Genomic DNA, 18,433 nt, shown 5'->3' on the forward strand with positions numbered 1-18,433 from the left:
CCACATACAGTTTTTTAAATAATTTTTTATTGAAATGCATTTAGCGATTCTTTCGACAGGGTTATACTCTGTGCGATTGCTTGTACTTTTAGTTATATTTTAATTACTACTTAAACTTATCACACGCATTTATCTCGAGAATGTCATATACTCTATATACGACCTCTAACACACATTTGTTCATATTCAACGTTTTGCCTTAAATATATATTGTTAATTAAGAACATTGTCTAAAGAATATTTAGAACAAAATTGTCATCCTTGTGTATACTTTCATATTTGTGATAGATAAGGTGCATTTGATCCAGCAAATTTAAGATGCCTCGAGAATACTTTATAAAAGCATATCAAGAGGTTTGGATAAGGTTTTAGCATACATCTAGATATCTTAAATAACAATTATGCTAACTAACTTGAAGTTGATGTTTACTCCTTAATCGGTGGAAAAACGTAATCATCACTCAGACTGTTTATGTCCACATATGTGGTCTTCGGGCTTAATACCTTGCAGAGGGCATCAAATGTGGGCCGCTCTTTGGCTTCCTCAAGCCAACACTGCAGCATTATGGTGTACACTTGTGGCGTGCAAATCTCGGGTCGCTCCAAACGATTACCAGCCATTAGAAATGGTATCAGCTCACTGTTGCTGATGGTGGGATACGGCGAGGCGCCGAGCGTGCCAATCTCCCAGAGAACCACACCATACGCCCAAATGTCGCTCTTGCTCGAGTACACATTATCCCTAATGGCCTCAATGGATAGCCAGCGCAATGGTAACTGCACGCGAATGTAATTATTAGTTAGTTGTAAGTCATGAAAAACGTTTAATTTGCTTTTATTGAACTCACTTTGCGTGTTTTGGTGTTGGTGTAGATCAAGCCACGCCTGGACAGACCGAAATCGGATATTTTCAATGTCTTATTGCCATCAATAAGCACATTTCGCGCTGCCAAGTCGCTGTGAAGTGGAATCAATAGTGTTAAGGGTAAATTTAAAATTCAACTGTATAATGAACGAGTAAGCCAAAGTTGTTAAACGGAAACCGATGAGTAATCTTAATCTTACCGATGCGTAATCTCTTGTTCTTCTAAGAAGCGCATTCCATTTGCAATTTGCAACGCAAAATTGTGGAGTTCCTTGTGGTCAAGAATGTACTCAAATGGCTCCTCCTCCTCCTCGACAATCGTATAGGTTGCTAAAGATAACAAATGGACTGTGAATAGCAGAAGCCTCGAAACTCATTTGATTGCCACTCACTTTCTGCAAACGATGGTTTTGCCTGTCTGGCACATAAATCATTTGAGTTCGAAGACGATGAAATGGACACAGATGATTGTTCCAGCTCGGTGCTCGGACTGGATGCCTTCAACTCAATGTAATTAACACTCTGCGGCTTTGACGCTGACAAGGAGGAAGCAACGCTCGAATTGGTCTTAATTATTCTACGAGTCGTGTGGTTGGCATCCCGTGTCTTTGATTGTCCCAATTGCTGACGCGCCGTTCGCAAGTAATTCAGCTAGCAGCCCCAAACAGATATGAGATTAAGAGGGACTAACATTTAATTGGTTATGCTACCTACCAGATTGCCACGTCCGACATACTCCATGATCATCAGGTAGGGCGCTCGAATCGTGCAGCAGCCCAGAAAACAAACCACATTGTTATGCGTACCCACTCCCTTCAGCATTTCAATTTCCGAGAGGAACTCATCCACTTCATCCGCCGAAGGATTGGCTGCGCATGGATACATAGTAAGTAATACTAGTCATTATCAATTATTATTTTTAATATTCAAAATTACCTTTTAGTTGTTTGACGGCCACAAGCGTTGTGCCTCGCATTCGTCGCAAATTGATGGCCGTTGCCTCGTGCACCTGACCAAAGGCGCCCTCGCCCAGCATTTGTCCCATGTGTATCGCAGAATGAGGCACCTCGAAGATGTCCGCCAAACCCAAAGCTTGCGATTGCTATGTAAAAGTGTTTTAAAGAATTAGATAAGCAATAATACTGTTAAGCTTTAGTTATCAAACTACTGGGGGAACTACTTGAAAGATAAGCATATAAATAGAATATTTAACAGGTGACAGTTGGCTTCTGTTCACTCCCATTTGTTTTGTTCTTTTTTGTTCTTGCTCAACTCTAATTGAATTAAAATCGAATCAAATCAGTAGTTATAATGTAAGCAATACTCCAAGGCAAATACAAAGCAAATAAATACGTTTTGCAAGATTTCTGGTTTTAGTTTACCTCCACGTACTTGTCCACGTAGTTAATATTATCCTCCATTCTGGGGAATAAAAATAATAAAGAACGTTTCATTTATCTCATTCGCTGCAGCAACATCATTAGTAAGCAACCACTCACTCAACAGGGGCGACGGCAAAGGATTCCAAGTATATTTGATTCTTCTTTAGTTGCTCCTTGGTCTTGGCCCGACGTCGACGCAACAGCAGAGTTATAAAGCCCACAATTGTGATGGCTATGATTAATGTGATCATAATAATGAGCGAATTGCTCTAAAGAAAATGAAAACAAGCCAAAATACATATTCTATTTAAATGAGAATTAAGCCGTATTAATCTACTCGCTATAAATACGCACCAAATTGGCATCGTTGTTAAGTTGCACCTTTTTGGCGGGTACTGTTAGAGATAACAACTGGTTAAACTCGTCATTTATATATAAATAGGTATACAAAACATTTACTGGCTATTACTGTCTTACCTGGCACCTTGATAACACTGCGTTGTCCCTCACAGCCGGAGGGATCTATAATCACGGCCTGCAAATTGAGGGAGGCCTTCTCCTTGAGTTGTGTGCCCAGGGTGAGCTGCATGTGGCCATCATAGCCCTTGGCTATGGGTCGAAAGTGCAATTCATTGAGATTGTAAATCCGATTGTGCAGATTCTTTAGAACACCTCCCCATGGGAGCGATGGATTGCTCTCCTCATTGATTCTGTAAACAACAAGCAATACTAATAATAATAAGAAATGCAATTAATCGAACCAAAATACAACCAAGATGGGCCCCAATTAAATTTAAATACATTTTCACATCATGAATACCAATAATTTAAACGAACAAATCATTTTTCAGGTTTAATTTTCAGTGTAAAGAGAATGAAATTGACTTATTGTTGCTGCAGTACAAGAGAAGCAACGGAAGGAACCAAAAGAAGTCAATTATGTGTTGCTGCTGTTGGCCTTTTTACTTTATGCCATTAGTTTAAACCTTCTGATAACGAATTTTAAGTGAAAGCGTACCTTAATTGCATTTTGTATGCCTTGAGGGCTTCATGCAGATGATTCTCCTGTTCCTTGCGTAGCTGCTCGTTGGCCAAAATGGTGAAATTGATGCTGATGGTGTCATTTGTCTGCATTGTTGCCCTGGCCAGGACCTTTGGTGGCGTCGGCGACAACTGGCAGGAGCACTTGCCGGCAACACAATCTGCATATGAGTAAAAAACGCTAGTAAAATAGATGCCACAACAAAATATGTTGCACCACCTACATGGTATGAGAACGCGCATGGAGCGACGGACGAGCAGATTAGAAGTTTCCACAGTAACGTTATACATGCAGCCAAACATGTAATTGCAGTCGACAGACTCCACACTTGGATTGGGGCTCTGTGGCAGGTAAATATACTTGCTGGGCTTCTGTTTGATGGTGTACTCACTGCAGGGGGCATCCGGACAGCGGGTGCTGTTAACAGCACTAACCAATACATTGTATGTGGTACCTTTGTGTGTGTGTGTTGACAAAAAAATATATTAATATCAATCGCAGTTTAGAAATCAGATTTGGTCAGCTTGCAGATAGCTTACCATTCGGCAGGTTGTCCTTCCAGTGCACCTGAAGACGCGGTATTTTCTGCATAAATAATGTCACGTTCGTGCTCAGCTCTGTGATTTCCCCTTTAGCCTGAGTTGTCTGTGTAAGTGGAGAGTAAAAATAAACAAACAAACTTTTGAAAGAGACACACAGTAAATGTTCTCTTCTTTTTTAAGAATCTTATAGAAACGTATGTGATTAGCTGATCCTTTGAGAAATGGCAAGCCCTCTGCTTGTGTTTAAAGGAGGCCTTGTTTGTTAACTACATATTCGTTATAATCACACTTACATTTAATTTGGCTATTTTCTCGTCTTCTATGCCTGTGGAACTTAGTTCTGTTTCGTTGTCACTCGGCATAGTTTTACTGTTGTTGATATTATTATAAGAGCTGTTGTTGTTGTCCTCGATGCTGTTGTACATTGTAGTTAAAATTGTAGACGTTGTCATGGCGCCAATCGCATTCCTCTTTGTCAAAATTCCAGCCGTATTGCCCGATAGCGATAAAAGCATGGCATATGGGATCAGAAAATTCATTAATTTTAGCCGCAGCATCCTTGAAAATTCCACAGCACATAGTTAAAGCTGCAAGAGCCGTTTTGACTGTAATCAAGGAGAGTCAATTCGATCAGATAGTTCGAATTGCGCATAGAAAATGTAATGAAAGCTTAAATATTTTAGAAACACTCTCAGAAAATCAAATAATAAATGAATTAAACTTTCAATTATAAAATTGCTTCACAATCCATCACAGTGAACAAAACACATGCAAATATATATATTTTCCTGGTGTCACTTTAAATGCGCTGTCCGAGCAGCTTATAATAAGCTCAATAAGCAACGCACAAAGTACATTTTTACCTCATTAACGTGTAAATAAAATGACACATGTAATTGTCACAGAAATAACCGCTTACAACTAAAACTTCACTGAAATCAGTGATGAAGTTAATGAAATATGTTATTAAAGTTGTTTAATCCCTCCAAATTAAATGTCTTTCATACTGAAAAAATCGTGTAAACCGAAAAGCCTCGACATTTTACGTACGCGCAATTTAATACAAGCGAAAAATAATGAAACCGATATATGCCAAGCCCAACAAAAAACTGAATAAACAGAATAAATTAATTAGCTTCGCTTCATTAAAATCGCAAACAGCACAAGTACTCGCTAAAGGCGAATTATACATTCGCCCCGTAGACCCAGCTGTCCTTTTCCAAACAGAGCTCCTGCTGTTAATGTGAAAAGAATACAAAAGAATACCCTATGGCCAGCAAATTGTCAAATTGGGGTATCATCAGCATGAGCAAATTCGTATAAATATATATAAGGTACATTAAATAGATAACAATAAATAACAAAATTTGTTGGCAAATATTTTTAAAATTTCCAATTGTATATTTATGGATTTTTTTTTAATTTATCTTAAAGCATCTACAGACTATCCAAAAGACGACCCAAAACGTACTGTTTTTCATGTCTATTGGCAATTCCACTACATCTAAATGTTTTGCCATTTGTTTAACAGTGCGTTGGAAATTCAAAACATTTAGGCAAAGCAATTAAGGTCCGTCAGCACTTAGGCATAATTGTTGGAAAACAAACTTCAACACGGGACAATAAACAAAGCAAAAACAACAACAACAGCAACAATACAAATGCACTTAACAGCTGATATTGCATATTGACGTGTTTGGTATGTCTGTTATCTAACAGACAACACGCGAATTGAAGTTGGACACTTTACTCAAGTTATTCAATTGAGAGTTGTCTTGGGACCACATTGAGTATGATTATTTAACTGACTGATGACGTAGCTTCACACTATATGAGGAATATCTAAAGTTATCTCAAATGATATACATCTTATTTTGCAATGTTTTAATAGAGTCACAGCAGAGACTAATTTATACAAGTACATGTCGCGCAGGCATTGCCCTCGCTGTCCATTGCCCTCAATCGAATTTCAAATGACATGTGTAAGTCAAAGCTTGGCACAGCTCAAAGAGAATGCGAAAAAGGGCACTTTAACTAATTTGTATGTATGACAAATTTGGAAATGTTTGCGTATTACATGCCACAACAAAATGTAAATTGTGGTGGAATTTGATAGGAGATGTGCGCATAAGAATTCTTATCCAGAGTATATATTTTAATCCTATCTATCGCAATTTAAGATAGATATACTTCAAATATTCCACATATGTGCATAAATTGCACACATTTATAATAACAAATGTATTGAAAACAATCACAATTGATATCCTTTGGGGGGGCACTTAAATTGACAGAAAAGCTTCAGTAACATCTGTTAAGAATTCTGTACAGACCAGAAGCCAGTTAACTGTTCATTTTAACTGTTCATTTAATAGTAAAACGTAGTAGTGCTTATCGGCAACTGTAATCACAATGATTCAGCAATAGTGCCAAAGCTCAACAGAATAATATATGTTTTTGGCTTTGATGGTCATAATTCCTCAAGTCATTGCGATAAAAATAAAAAAAATAAATATATATATATGTGCCTATTGAATTTGCATTATGCAATTTCAATCATGCCACAAAAATGTCAATAAAAAGCTCGCAATTTCATATCGCATTTTTTCAGGGTATTTTATTGCTTGCTTTTGCTTGGAAATTTAGTTTGTTTTACATCATTCACCTATTACCTGCTTCTCAAATGTGAATGTATGTGTGCCTGTATGTGAGTGTGCCTTTGTGTGTGTGTGTGTATTTACACACTTCGTCGTGTTCCCACTCGACACTTGCTAAACGTTATGGCTTCGGGATTAATGTGTGCATTTATATATAATACAGCTAACAAAGTTAATTATTGACACAACATTAACATCAACTGCTACTGAGACAGAGTTGGGTGGGGGTTGCTGGTGGGTGGTGCTGGGTGCGGTGACGTTTGCGGTAGCCCGGTCATAAATTAAGCCATGTCACAACGCTTTTATGGCTCACTTGCCGTTCGTTTGTTTTGGTTTAACGCCCATCGTCGAACCGCGTGCCTCGCATTTTTCACTACCCATCCCACCGGAGTTATAGCCATAAATGAAAATTATTTTGTGTACTGTTAAGAATGGTATTTTATTGTCTGCCTGCAACAGCTGCGCAAATATCGCACAACAAAAAAAATCAAAATTATAAATATACTCAGTTGGTTATATTAATCACGTCTCGGAATATGTTTTTATTACCTTCCCTTGTTGGAGCAGCTTCTATTAATTTTTATTATTTTTATTGCACCATAAATTTAACAGGTATTTTAAGTTAAAGATTGTAACTAAAACAATTATAACATAGATTTCCAACATATTTCATCGAGTTTCGTTATTAAATAATAATAATTGAAAGAATTTCTCGCATTTTTCTTTTACTGAAAACCATTTTTCTTTATTATTATTGTCACTTTTGCACATTTTAGACCTAATTATACATGGATTTACCCTTTGTTTCCTGCACGAAGACAACCACGTAGAAAGCGCAGATGGCGCTAACTGCTGCACAGCCCCACATGGTGGCTGCCAATCCCAGGTACTCCATCATAATGGGTAAGCTCTTCACTGAGATGAAGCCAAAGACGCTGAGGCAGCCAAGACAGGCGCTGCTGGCAACTGAACGAATTTTGGGAGGTATAATCTCCACCAACACAACGAATGTAACCGAAATAACGCCCACAGTGGCCACAAATATGATGAAAGCCATAATCGTAACTGGAAGCCATGCGGAAAAAGCGCTCAAATCCGCATCCGTTTCCTCGGCATAGAATGCATATATACCAAATGCAGCAGTGCCCACAACGCTGCCCACACAGGAGATAACCAACAGAATTTTGCGTCCATAGCGGTCCACTAGATAAATGGATGCCAAAGTGCCCACAACCTGAACGGCGCCAATGATAATCGTATTTGTATTGGGCTCCAGCTGTGTATGAACGCGTTCAAAAATGGTCGACATATAGTTAATGAATGCGAATGTGCCCGTGAACATATTGGCAATCATAAGAACAATTCCCGTCATTATCGCCTTTAAGGCACGCTTATTGCCTGCAACAGAGAGAAAATCAGGGATACCATGATTAGAACCATTGGACATCAACTGTATTATGGCAGCTTACAGAAGTCGGCGACTGTGAGGCCATCGTTACTGGATTCCTTGCCCTGTTGCAGCAGGGACTCGCGCATTTCATTGAACTGCTTCTGGCAGGCTCTCTCCGCCTCCTTGCTGGGTGCTGGACCATCACAATTCCAATAATATTTCAATGAACGTTCCGCGTCCTCGATGCGCCCCCTGCGCATCAACTGCTGAGGAACCTCAGGGTAGCGTGTTGCCAACAGCAAATAGCACAGTGGCAGCAGAATCACTACGCGTGGTATGATGTGATAGGGCACATATGACGAGATGATGAAGCCACTGAGTATGCCCAAATTCATCGCCAGACTGCATAAGGAGCACAATCTGCCGCGGATGCTGGAAATTCATGCATCGATTGAGTTGCCTTCAGTCCGTTTCGTTATCAACTCAATTGTGATTATTCACTTACCTGTTGTCGGCGATTTCGCCAATGAACATTGGTAGCACAATGAAAATACCGCCGCCCGTCAGCCCGGTACAAACTCTGGCCACATAAAGCCATTCAATGGATTCCGCAAAATAGAACAGAATCCAAATGCACTGCGGAAATTATGGTTTAGGTAATTTTTGTGTCGCTTCCAATTCACTTTTCATACACCCTTGCAGAGATTACGATTGCAGGCAGCAAGTAACAAATGAGTCAATAAAAATGTACAGATTAAGAGACTGAGTCAACAAAGGGATCAGATCGGACTTCTAAGATATGCTTAAACATTTGTTGCAAAAAAAAACGTTGAAAATATTTTGATTTCCTGAGAGCCGCAGAACCCCGGTCTGCAAGGGTATATATTAATACTCCGGCTTGCCGAAAATAACTGTTATTTCTTGCTAACCATATTGGGCACCGCCATTCCGTAGATGGCCACTTTGCGGCCGAAGCGATTCATGATGAAGGCGAAGAAAAAGTTGCCCGACAAGCCGCCCAAACTAACAAGGGAGCCCAGCCAAGAGGCCTCATTAACATCAATCACAAAGTCCAGTGGCGTTTCCGACTCCGACTGCAGCTTTTGTAGCATGGGGGCGAGCCAGCCGATTGCGATGCCATGACAGAATGTAATCAGTATTACTACGGATATTCAATTTTGTTTTTTTCCATTAAAATCTTCCCCATTATTACACAAATTAAGTGCTAAGTGATCTAATGAATTCATCATAGCTGACTATATTTTATTCTTAAGTTGGCTTTTGAGATATCAAAGCAATCATTTAATGGAAAAGCCCAACAACAAATGAGTGAAGAGACTTCTTACTTATGATTTGAAGGTGACTCGGTCGAGAGATTACGATATTATTCCACAATTAAATCATTTTAAAATCCACAAAATGTAGCATACCACTCAATGTGACCAGCAACTGGCGACGAAAATCCTTTTGAAATATGCCCGATTTGAATATGTTAAGTAACATGTTTATATCTTTTATTCGAATTAGTAGTTATATATAATACTAGTTGTTCTTTGATTTCAATATCACAGTCTTAGTTCTGAACATCAAACAGTCCTTAAACAGTTTCCTTGATGTTCTTGAAAAGTTTTCTCTTATATTGCACAGATTTATCCTTTGCATGCTATGTTTTTTCTTGTTTTGCACCAACTTTCTGCCTAGGGGCAAACTTTTTTCAAATAACTTGTGAAATAAGCATCGTTGCCCCATTTATACCCACAGCGCAACTTTTTATATCTCAATACTAATCTAAATCGTTGTCTAAATAACACATTCAGTCAGAACAATTTTATGTCTCGACACATGGAGCTTTTTCGTTTCATTATCTTTATAGATGATTGAATCATTCGCTCTCCGTAGCCTGGTTACTATCTCAAGCTCTCAGAACATTCACCGGAAATAATCCCAAATCTTTCATCATGAAGACGAAATCAACAAGTTTCTTGACCTATCTAAATTTATGAATGATATGTGATTCTGCAGTTTTTGCATGAATTACAGTGGAATAAATTAGCAAAATAAAAAAAAGAAAGAAGAAAAATCACACAATAAATCACTTTTCCAAGACTTAATGTGTTAAGGTGTGTAGACTATTTAACATTATTTTTGCAATTTTCTCTGTCACACCCAGTCAGCTTTGAAGATTTGTCATTTCTGACTGCACCCGAAGACTTTTCAATAAGAAATAATCGTTTCCGTGAATATCAAACAATATTTTAATCGTTGGTATCAATATTTAACTTGCACGTTGAATGGTTGACAGGGCTTAACAAAAGTTATGTTTTGGCAATTCGATAGCCACAAAGGTGAAGTTACGAATCTTCGATTAGTGTGAGTAATGGATATCCTGTCGAAAGTGTAAACTTTCCAATTACGTAAGCCTGCAACCAAAGCAACCCACACAAAAATGGAACTCACCAAACACACTTTGATGACACATTTTATTATTTGCCTTGCCTCATATATACATACATATATGTTTAGACAACTGCAGTTCAAGGTCCTGGCAACATTAAGCACGAGTTTTCTACAATAAGTTCAAAGAACTTTAGCAAATATATTAAGTACACAACCAGTAAACAACAAGAAGGCGATTAAAAGCATTGAAAAACCATTTGTAGCCAAAAATGCGATTGGCTTTGTGTGTAAGTTCAATTCGTATTGTGGTTCTTGTGTATGTCGAATAAATATACATTTTAGTGTTAAGCTGTTGTATTTTTAGTAATTATTATTCTTAGATAATATTTACACAACTTGACTTTTAATTAAAGTTTGCACAACCAAGAAAATTGTCAAGTTAAGTTTGCCTTAAATTAAAGAGAATATTTCATATATTTTTATATTTTTTAAATCATATCATCTTTCATTTAAACTTTAAAGCTGGAATTTCTATTCATATTGTATTGCATTGTATTAAATTGAAATAGAATGGCCTTAATATGTTGATATGAATATCGCCATTGAAAACAACAATACAACTAAAGAACAAAGCAAAAATGAATCGACTTTAAACTGTTATCGCCATTACCAGTTCAATGTCGTCAATTTTGTGATATGTATTGAATTCTGTTCAGTGATAAGTTTCAAACCCTTTTTTTCCACGTTTTCAGTTGTTGTAGTTTTTCACGCGTCTAATCGTTATCGTGAACGCATTCGATGCTTTGATAAGTTCAATTTGTATTCTATTTTGTGCCAAGTTGAACAAATATGTGCTTGTTTCTTTCTTTCTTTTTTTTTTTTTTTGCATTGGTTTGTTCTTGGGTAAACGAGAAATAAACAACATAAAAAACACAATACCAAAATGTGGCCGCTACAAATTGTGCATAAATGTGTGTGGCGTGTTACGGTTCCAATTGGTCTTTTTTTTTTGTCGACTACGCACATAGTCGGCCAACAGTGTGGGTTGCTCCAGCTGTGTGGATTGTGGTGCTGTCACGCGACAGTGAATTAACCTGTCGAGCACACAGACACGCATTCTTCTTTGGGCGATAAGGACTGTGCCCAACCAACTGTATTAATAACCCAATCATTTGGCATTCTGTGGACAATGCTGGACTATGGCACTGTTGAACCTTCAATTCGTGGAATTACTTCTGCAATCGCATTGCTCAAAACCAAAAAAATGGTTCAGTGGTCTACTGGGAATTCGGAGAATTCATGTTCGAAACTCAAACTCTTGATGTTTATATTTTCTTTGCATTTTCATTGCTTCTGGTCAAATGCTCAGCAAATGCGCATATCTTGTATTTAACTCGATTGAAATGTTTTAGTTGCCGGCTTGCTTGTGTGAGCTATTTTATCTATGTGATTGGCACAGCTGTGTGTGTGTGTGTGTGTGTGTGTGTGTGTGTGTGTGTGTGTGTGTGTTGTGTCTGCGTGTGTGTGTGTGTGTGTGTGTGTGTGTATTTTATCTAAGGCCTTGCGATTCACTGCTGCCTTTAAAACAATGCAAACAGAAACTAAAATCAAATTGATGGCATATCAGCATTTTTTGTATATAAATCATAAAAGTGTAATTCTATACACACTAGATAGTAAAATACATACATACATCGATACATCGGTACAAAAACCAACTAAAATAACAAAAACATTATAAGCGATTGATTCGGTACACTAATTGCCAAGAGAGTCACCAAATATTATAAATAGTCACAAAAGCCAACACATGATTTTTATCGATCATCAAATAAATGTTTGTGTCTCTTTGTGTTTTTTTTTTTCATGGGAAAATCCATATATATATATATATATATATATATATATATATATATATTAATGTCATCATTACTTTTAAAAATTTTTTGTTTAGCTTTTAGATTAAAATAATCAGTGCACAATTGGAATATACTCTTTTGCAGAACAATTATTTATTATAATTTTATTTAATCTAATCAAACATCTTCAAATATAATGCTTATTTGTATTTGTTAGCGGGAATGCAGAGAACCACTCGAGATTAAAGAATTCGAAAACGATACGTATTGTATAAATATACATATAAACACATATATGTATATATATTATGTATATAAAAATGCACACATAAAACTGCAAATCAAAATTATTATTTATTGATTTATATTTTTGCTAAATTTGGTTTGAATTTTACTGCAAACCACATTTAGTCATTTATAAATGAAAGGAAACTAAAATGTTACATTTTCTGATACTTCCCAAATGCACATGGATAGCTTTCTATTCGTATTGAAATTCAATACAAAATTGCACTTACATATATATGTATATGTATATGTATATATATTTACTCCATGGCACGATGAATTTCCAAAAATGTAATGTGGAATATTCTCTTTGCTAAATTAAATTGAATTTATCAATTTAAATGAATCCATAAATAGCATTGTTATTTTATGTTTCCCTCCCGGAGAACACAACCGGATAAGCACAAAATATATGTGTTCATTCATAAGAAAATATACAAGTATTTGTGAGGAATAGTTTTGTTTTGTTCTGTTCGATTTTATTTGATTACTGTTCCAATTTTATACACTGGCTTGTTTATGTTCGTTGAAATATACACAGAGATACACATATTATGTATCCATGTAGTCTACATTTGGGCTTTAACGGAAAGAAAATTAAGAAAAATCATGGTTTAGACAGCGGGGGTCCACAAAAATATTGTAATGTTCACGTAAATACAAATGTGAAAATTGAATTTAATGGGCGAGTATTAACCAAAATGAGTTTTCAGCATTATTTATCAATTCTACTTGTTTATTTTGCCCATTCACACATATGTTATATATAAATTAATATATATATATATATATATATATTTGTTTTTCTTTAAATTTGTGATTGCGATTGGCGGAGCGCTTTATAATAAATAATATGATTTTAAGCTTTAGAGAGATAGCGAGAGAGAGATAGATAGAGAGAAAGAGAAAGAGAGAAAGAGAGTTTGCCCTACCATAAACCATTTGCTGTATTAAAGGTAGCTACCAATTCGATAATTAATCGAACTGACACAAAGAAACACAGCCATCCACACACTCATACGCATGGCGTCGCTTTTCTTATCACTGAAAGTGGCCGCTGCTTAATTTGTCTACAAATCGTACTAAAGAAATATATATATAAAATATAATAATGACACACATGCCCCCATCTAAAAAAAACATACCCTATAGGCCGGACATCTATATTTTAGTTCGTATATCGTTTGGGTTTATAGTAGCTTTATTTTAGTCCGAACACAAGCAGGAAGGTTGGAGAACTCTCCTTCAATGCGTTACACATTTTATGACAAAATTGAACAGTCCGGTAGAAGGGTATATAATACAAAAAATAAGTAGAAAGCCCGCAATGGCAGTAGTCGAAAATAAATGACATAACGACAATAATAAAAGCTCATAAGAAGACGCCACTGTTCCTTGATAAAGGGGGTGCTATGGTGCATTGAGAGTGGCAGTGGCGGCCACTGGAAGGGGCGCATTCTTGCGTTAAAGTGCCCCTCCACAGAAACAGGGCCAAAGTCCATGTCAACATAACAATTAGTTGTACCTGAACAAAGATACGATCACCCTCAACCCTCACCCCTTATTGTCGATTGACTTTATTTGGGAGTCAACTCGAAATATATTGCGCAGTCGACACAATTGAAATCAAAGATCGATAATAGACGAAACCAACAATAAAGTGAAGGAGTGCACTTAAAGACCTTATAACAGCAATATACACATTTTTACTATATATCACACAGATATCGCTATCTATAATATTTAAGAAATATTTGTTTATGTGTTCATTTTTGAGTTGTGGCAAATTCAATTCCTATTATTAAGATATTATTGTTTTAATTAAAAAGAAACTAATTAAATATTTGGTTTTAGAAGAGTAGCCGATTTTTCTTAAGTTTTTCACTCCAATTTGATGTGGAAAAAGTAGGGGCATTGAATCTATATTATGCCGAACATTAATGTTATTTCTTCGCTGGTGTTTATTATTTTTGTTCTTCGCATTTGCTATCTAATCAAGGCCAACCGAGTGCTGCCTTCTAGATATGATTCAATTTTACCATTTCAAAGCCAAAAAAAATCCTCCCAAAAATAAGTTAGCTAACCAGTTGCAGACATTTGCATAGAAAAATGATTGAATGATTATTGATTGTTCTTAGTTTATTGCAATTGTTTAATTATTCAAAAAATTATATATCGCTTGAGCACTTACCACATCAATTTTAAAGATAAATCCACTTTGATCTTGAGTAAATTTGCACTTTTAAGAGTTTGGTTACCGACTCTGCTTTTGCAGAGCTATTATTACTGGTCAGATAGACTTTGTTGGCGCTGAGCTAACACTCGACGTATTTGCTTTCGATGTCGTTTTACAACACTTTTCCATTTAACTATTCTGCATACAATAATACATATTAAACACTTGGCCTTTATGCTGAATAAAACATTTCTCTAAATACAAACATATGTATTTATATATTTTAACTATTTATTTTACACACCAGAATTACAATTTTTTTCTTTTTTCTTTTATCACTTTGCCTTTGGCAATATATTTACAATTGCAATGGCTTTTATATTTTCGTTTTGCTGTGATTTTTCTGAAACTCACCAAATTTGCATATCGTTTAATGGCAAATGAAAAAACCGATTATGCAAAACGGTAAAAATTATGCCACACACAAACTTTATATGCAAATTACATTTATCATTGATGTATTGAATTCACTCGCACATTTTCACATTTTATATCTTTATTCACTCTATTTATAGATATCTTATATTTATTTAAATTTGTTTTTTCAATTTCTCGCGCGCGCCAATTGAAATGCAACAAGTTTTTGAAGTTAAAACTTGCCGCTGCCGCATCCAGCACACACGTTGAAGCAACAAGCGTTTGTGCCGAAATGATAAAAGTTTGTTAACGTAAGCGTGTACTTGGTCGTAGTAACAGCTTTGGCGAAAGCTTTTACTTACGCATTTTCTGTTATGTATAAACGTAGCAAATGTGCGCGCACGCAACTAACTTAACGATACGAACTTAACGAAAGTCTCAAGTGTAATACTATTTGACTCTGTGCCTGTGTGTGTGTGTGTGTGTGTCTGTTAGCAAAGCAAAAAACCAAACTAATAATAAGAAATAAGTACTTGTGTATTAATATAAAAAGACTTATCAGCTGTTAGTCGTTAAATTAGTGCAAATTTACTGGTAGTTCTTATAAGATATAAGACTTCAATCAGTTGTTATTTGAGTAATTAAAAAATCGCTGCAGCTCCAAATGCAGAAAAATTGACAATATTTTTTAAGTCTATTATAGACAAACATTATTAACAAAATGCAAGTTAAACAGTTTTTAATTAATTAAACCAATTCTCTTAAATAACATATTTTTATGTGAAGCTAATTAAAACTTAAAGTAACATGCCTGGAAAACTGCTTCAATTTCATTTTAAGCCTAAGCAATTGCTCAAATCACATTTTATTCTAGATTTTGGTACAAAAACAGTAGCTTTGATAAAAGTATTATTATAAATCGAGAAAATTAATAAATTTGGTAGACATTCGAGCTGCTACTAAATTCCAATAAACAAGTCACACACAATCACACAAAGCAACATTGAAAATATTGCGAAAATGATGAGTTTCACATACAAGGATCTGATAGACGTGGCCATCGGCTCACCGGAATCGGGTCACGTCAATTTCTATGCTTTGCACGTGCTCCTCTCGAACTTTGCACACAAGCTGGAATGCTTGGACGAGCCCGTCGAACAGGACGATTATCTGCTGGCCAATATGCGATTCCAGAGCAGCCTGAGTAAGTGCATCGACTCTGCTGACAGCAATATTCAAGATCTCTAATCTGTAATCGGGTTTAGTTGGCAAATCCTCCAGATATCGTATGCAGGCCGGTGGCGATGAGGAAGAAGCAGCCACAGAGGTGCCCAACGAACCACCACCAGCAGAGGTAGCTCCAGCTGTCGCAGAGGCAGCAGCTTCAACTCCAGCAGAGCCTGCCGGTGCTGATCTTGCCGCTGCTGAGCCTGCCGCAGCGGAGGCTGCACCAGCTGAGGCGGAGCAGACACCAGTTGAGCCGACACCAGCTGAGCCGACACCAGCTGAGCCGACACCTGCTGAGCCAGAGCCGACACCAGAATCGCAGGTTGCTGCAGCTCCAAACTTCATCGCTCCACCGGAGGAAGCCGAATCCGTGCTACCTCCAGCCGAACCAGATTTGCCAACACCAACCGTGCCCTCTCGCGGCTCCTCGCGCACCTCTAAGCTGGAGAAATCTCAGTCGCGCGTTGAAGGCTCCGTCATAGGCGGCATGGCCAAGTTGGAGCGAAGGATCTCCAGGGTCGAATTGCTGAAGGAGCAAAAGGATTTGGAGTTTCAGAACTTCGCGAATACGCTGACGGGCCAAATGAAATTGACGATGGAGCAGCTGAACAATGTGACCCACTTGGTGCTCGATAGCAAACCGAATCCGGAACGCATCAAGCTATTGCGGAACATAGCCCGGCAGCTGCGTGTTCTGATGCGTGTGGCCGGTGACGAGGTGTCCATCAGTCGGAGCAGCGGTGAACTGGTCATCGAGGAACTGGAGGGCGACGAGGAGGAGGAGCTGTGCGTAGAAGAGATCACCACGTCCACGGAGCAGGTCAAGGCCGAGGAGCAACTAGATCTGGAGCCACATTTGTGCTATGCACCCGATCGCATGCTGACCGAGCTACTTGAACTCAAATCCGAGTTCTGTTCGCTGACCAACAAGGTCAACGAACTCGCCGCGGAGCTGATCAAACAGGATGCCAAACGCCTGCTGGAGATGATGCAGGAGATGCAGATGACAGTGCGAGAGATTAAGCTATCCTCTGCCGGCAATCAGGAGGCGAATGAAGGAATGCAGAATAAACTGAATGCGGCAACGGTACAGATACAAACACTCAAGAATTCGGTGGCACATCTGGATGAGATCAAGATTGATAAGGCCGATGTGGAGTTGCTGCTAGCGGAGAAGGTAGACTTTCCCCAGTTGGCGACGAAGGTGTCGCTCGAGCAGCTCGAGGATTACAAAGAGCGACTGGAGAAACAGTTCTGCGAGGTGCGTCACATCATCAATGTGAACGAGAAGAATGTCCTGCAAATTATTGATGGTCTACGCATGACACTGGGCATCGATTCGCTGGAGCTCAGCCTGAAGGATTTCCGCGAGATGATCGAGAAACGTGTCGCCCTCATTGCCGAGGCCCTGCACAGATATATGGAAATGACGAACGATGATTGCGCCGCTGCCGCCGGGCGTGTCAAGGTCATGCAGGAGCTGGCATGCCTCTCCTGCGACACGCCCTGTGTAATGCGCACCATGGAGCGCTCCAAGCTGCCCAATCCAACAGCGGCCAAGGCCTCATTCAGCATGGGGCCATTGGTTACCTTCGAACTGGGCCAGTTACGCAAATCGGGCGTTGGCGCCAACTATCGCAAGGACTTTGCCAATCCTTGCGGCACCGGACTCGGACTCGGCACAGTGCCCGTCAATAAGTGTGTGCCTCGTCATGCTGGTGGCCTGCACACCATTTACACGGCCGAGGAGCATGTGCAGAAGGTGATTCTGTCCAAGAGGAATACGGGTTGGATTTAAGCAAGTGGTTGCCACTTGCATTTCACTGCGTTGTCATTGTAAATTTCTTAAGGAAACTGCACAAACAAATTGAATACAATATATGTATATATTAAATATAGTTTAGACTAAATTATGTTAAGTTATAATCATATATATAAAATAATTTAAAATCAATTGTTTTCAAAATTTAATTTCCAAGGCCTTTTCACTGCTTTCATCGGAGCTTGAATCTTCAAAGAAAAACGTATGTTAAAATTACAATTTCTTTTCTTTTATTTTTCTATAGGTCAAAAATGGCTAAAATGCCGTCGCTAGTAAAAACGCTTTTATTACATTTATGCATTCATCCCGAAAGCATGCAATGTTTATTTTGTGTCGCTTATAAGTTTTAATTTTAATGAGTGGCACTTT

The 18,433-nt window shown here is 38.0% G+C and overlaps 3 protein-coding genes across 4 annotated transcripts; 1 reads left to right on the forward strand and 2 right to left on the reverse strand.

Moving 5' to 3' along the window:
* Positions 1-17: 17 nt before the first annotated feature.
* On the reverse strand, positions 18-14,858 carry LOC6562130 (vascular endothelial growth factor receptor 2). 2 transcript variants are annotated; one of them, XM_001988589.3, is made up of 15 exons: positions 14,614-14,810; positions 4,125-4,436; positions 3,829-3,934; positions 3,513-3,743; positions 3,266-3,449; positions 2,725-2,957; positions 2,602-2,642; positions 2,365-2,516; positions 2,248-2,287; positions 1,802-1,967; positions 1,580-1,734; positions 1,258-1,516; positions 1,066-1,195; positions 849-957; positions 18-777 (listed from the first exon to the last, which is right to left on the reverse strand). In XM_001988589.3, the coding sequence occupies exons 2-15, from the start codon at positions 4,386-4,388 to the stop codon at positions 427-429; spliced, it is 2,421 nt and encodes an 806-aa protein (XP_001988625.2). In that variant the 5' UTR covers positions 4,389-4,436; positions 14,614-14,810; the 3' UTR covers positions 18-426. The 2 variants fall into 2 exon arrangements, with proteins under 2 accessions (XP_001988625.2, XP_032591700.1); XM_032735809.1 differs by lacking the exons at positions 18-777; positions 849-957; positions 1,066-1,195; positions 1,258-1,516 and having other exon boundaries at positions 1,667-1,734; positions 2,258-2,287; positions 14,614-14,858.
* Positions 7,211-9,598, reverse strand: LOC6562129 (facilitated trehalose transporter Tret1). The gene is made up of 5 exons (XM_001988588.2): positions 9,309-9,598; positions 8,808-9,040; positions 8,384-8,514; positions 7,958-8,310; positions 7,211-7,886 (listed from the first exon to the last, which is right to left on the reverse strand). Exons 1-5 carry the CDS (start codon positions 9,379-9,381, stop codon positions 7,267-7,269), a joined length of 1,410 nt encoding a protein of 469 aa, XP_001988624.1. The 5' UTR covers positions 9,382-9,598; the 3' UTR covers positions 7,211-7,266.
* A 1,071-nt stretch (positions 14,859-15,929) lies between the features above and the next one.
* On the forward strand, positions 15,930-18,213 carry LOC6562128 (coiled-coil domain-containing protein 96). Its single transcript, XM_001988587.3, has 2 exons — positions 15,930-16,219; positions 16,281-18,213. The coding sequence occupies exons 1-2, from the start codon at positions 16,036-16,038 to the stop codon at positions 18,038-18,040; spliced, it is 1,944 nt and encodes a 647-aa protein (XP_001988623.1). The 5' UTR covers positions 15,930-16,035; the 3' UTR covers positions 18,041-18,213.
* Positions 18,214-18,433: the final 220 nt, after the last annotated feature.

Source organism: Drosophila grimshawi, unplaced genomic scaffold (genome assembly GCF_018153295.1).
Source record: "Drosophila grimshawi isolate 15287-2541.00 unplaced genomic scaffold, ASM1815329v1 contig_1377, whole genome shotgun sequence".
NCBI lineage: Eukaryota > Metazoa > Arthropoda > Insecta > Diptera > Drosophilidae > Drosophila > Drosophila grimshawi.

Excerpts from the sequence above, each read along its gene's own strand:
- LOC6562130 (XM_001988589.3), bottom strand. The coding sequence starts at position 4,388 with ATGCTGCGGCTAAAATTAATGAATTTTCTGATCCCATATGCCATGCTT. Across the intron at positions 3,450-3,512 it reads CATGCGCGTTCTCATACCAT|ATTGTGTTGCCGGCAAGTGC; the intron begins GTAGGTGGTGCA and ends ACTCATATGCAG. Across the intron at positions 2,643-2,724 it reads CAGTGTTATCAAGGTGCCAG|TACCCGCCAAAAAGGTGCAA; the intron begins GTAAGACAGTAA and ends TATCTCTAACAG.
- LOC6562129 (XM_001988588.2), bottom strand. The coding sequence starts at position 9,381 with ATGTTACTTAACATATTCAAATCGGGCATATTTCAAAAGGATTTTCGT. Across the intron at positions 8,515-8,807 it reads GAATGGCGGTGCCCAATATG|TGCATTTGGATTCTGTTCTA; the intron begins GTTAGCAAGAAA and ends TAATTTCCGCAG. Across the intron at positions 7,887-7,957 it reads CCTCACAGTCGCCGACTTCT|GCAATAAGCGTGCCTTAAAG; the intron begins GTAAGCTGCCAT and ends TCTCTGTTGCAG.
- LOC6562128 (XM_001988587.3), top strand. The coding sequence starts at position 16,036 with ATGATGAGTTTCACATACAAGGATCTGATAGACGTGGCCATCGGCTCA. Across the intron at positions 16,220-16,280 it reads GCGATTCCAGAGCAGCCTGA|TTGGCAAATCCTCCAGATAT; the intron begins GTAAGTGCATCG and ends AATCGGGTTTAG.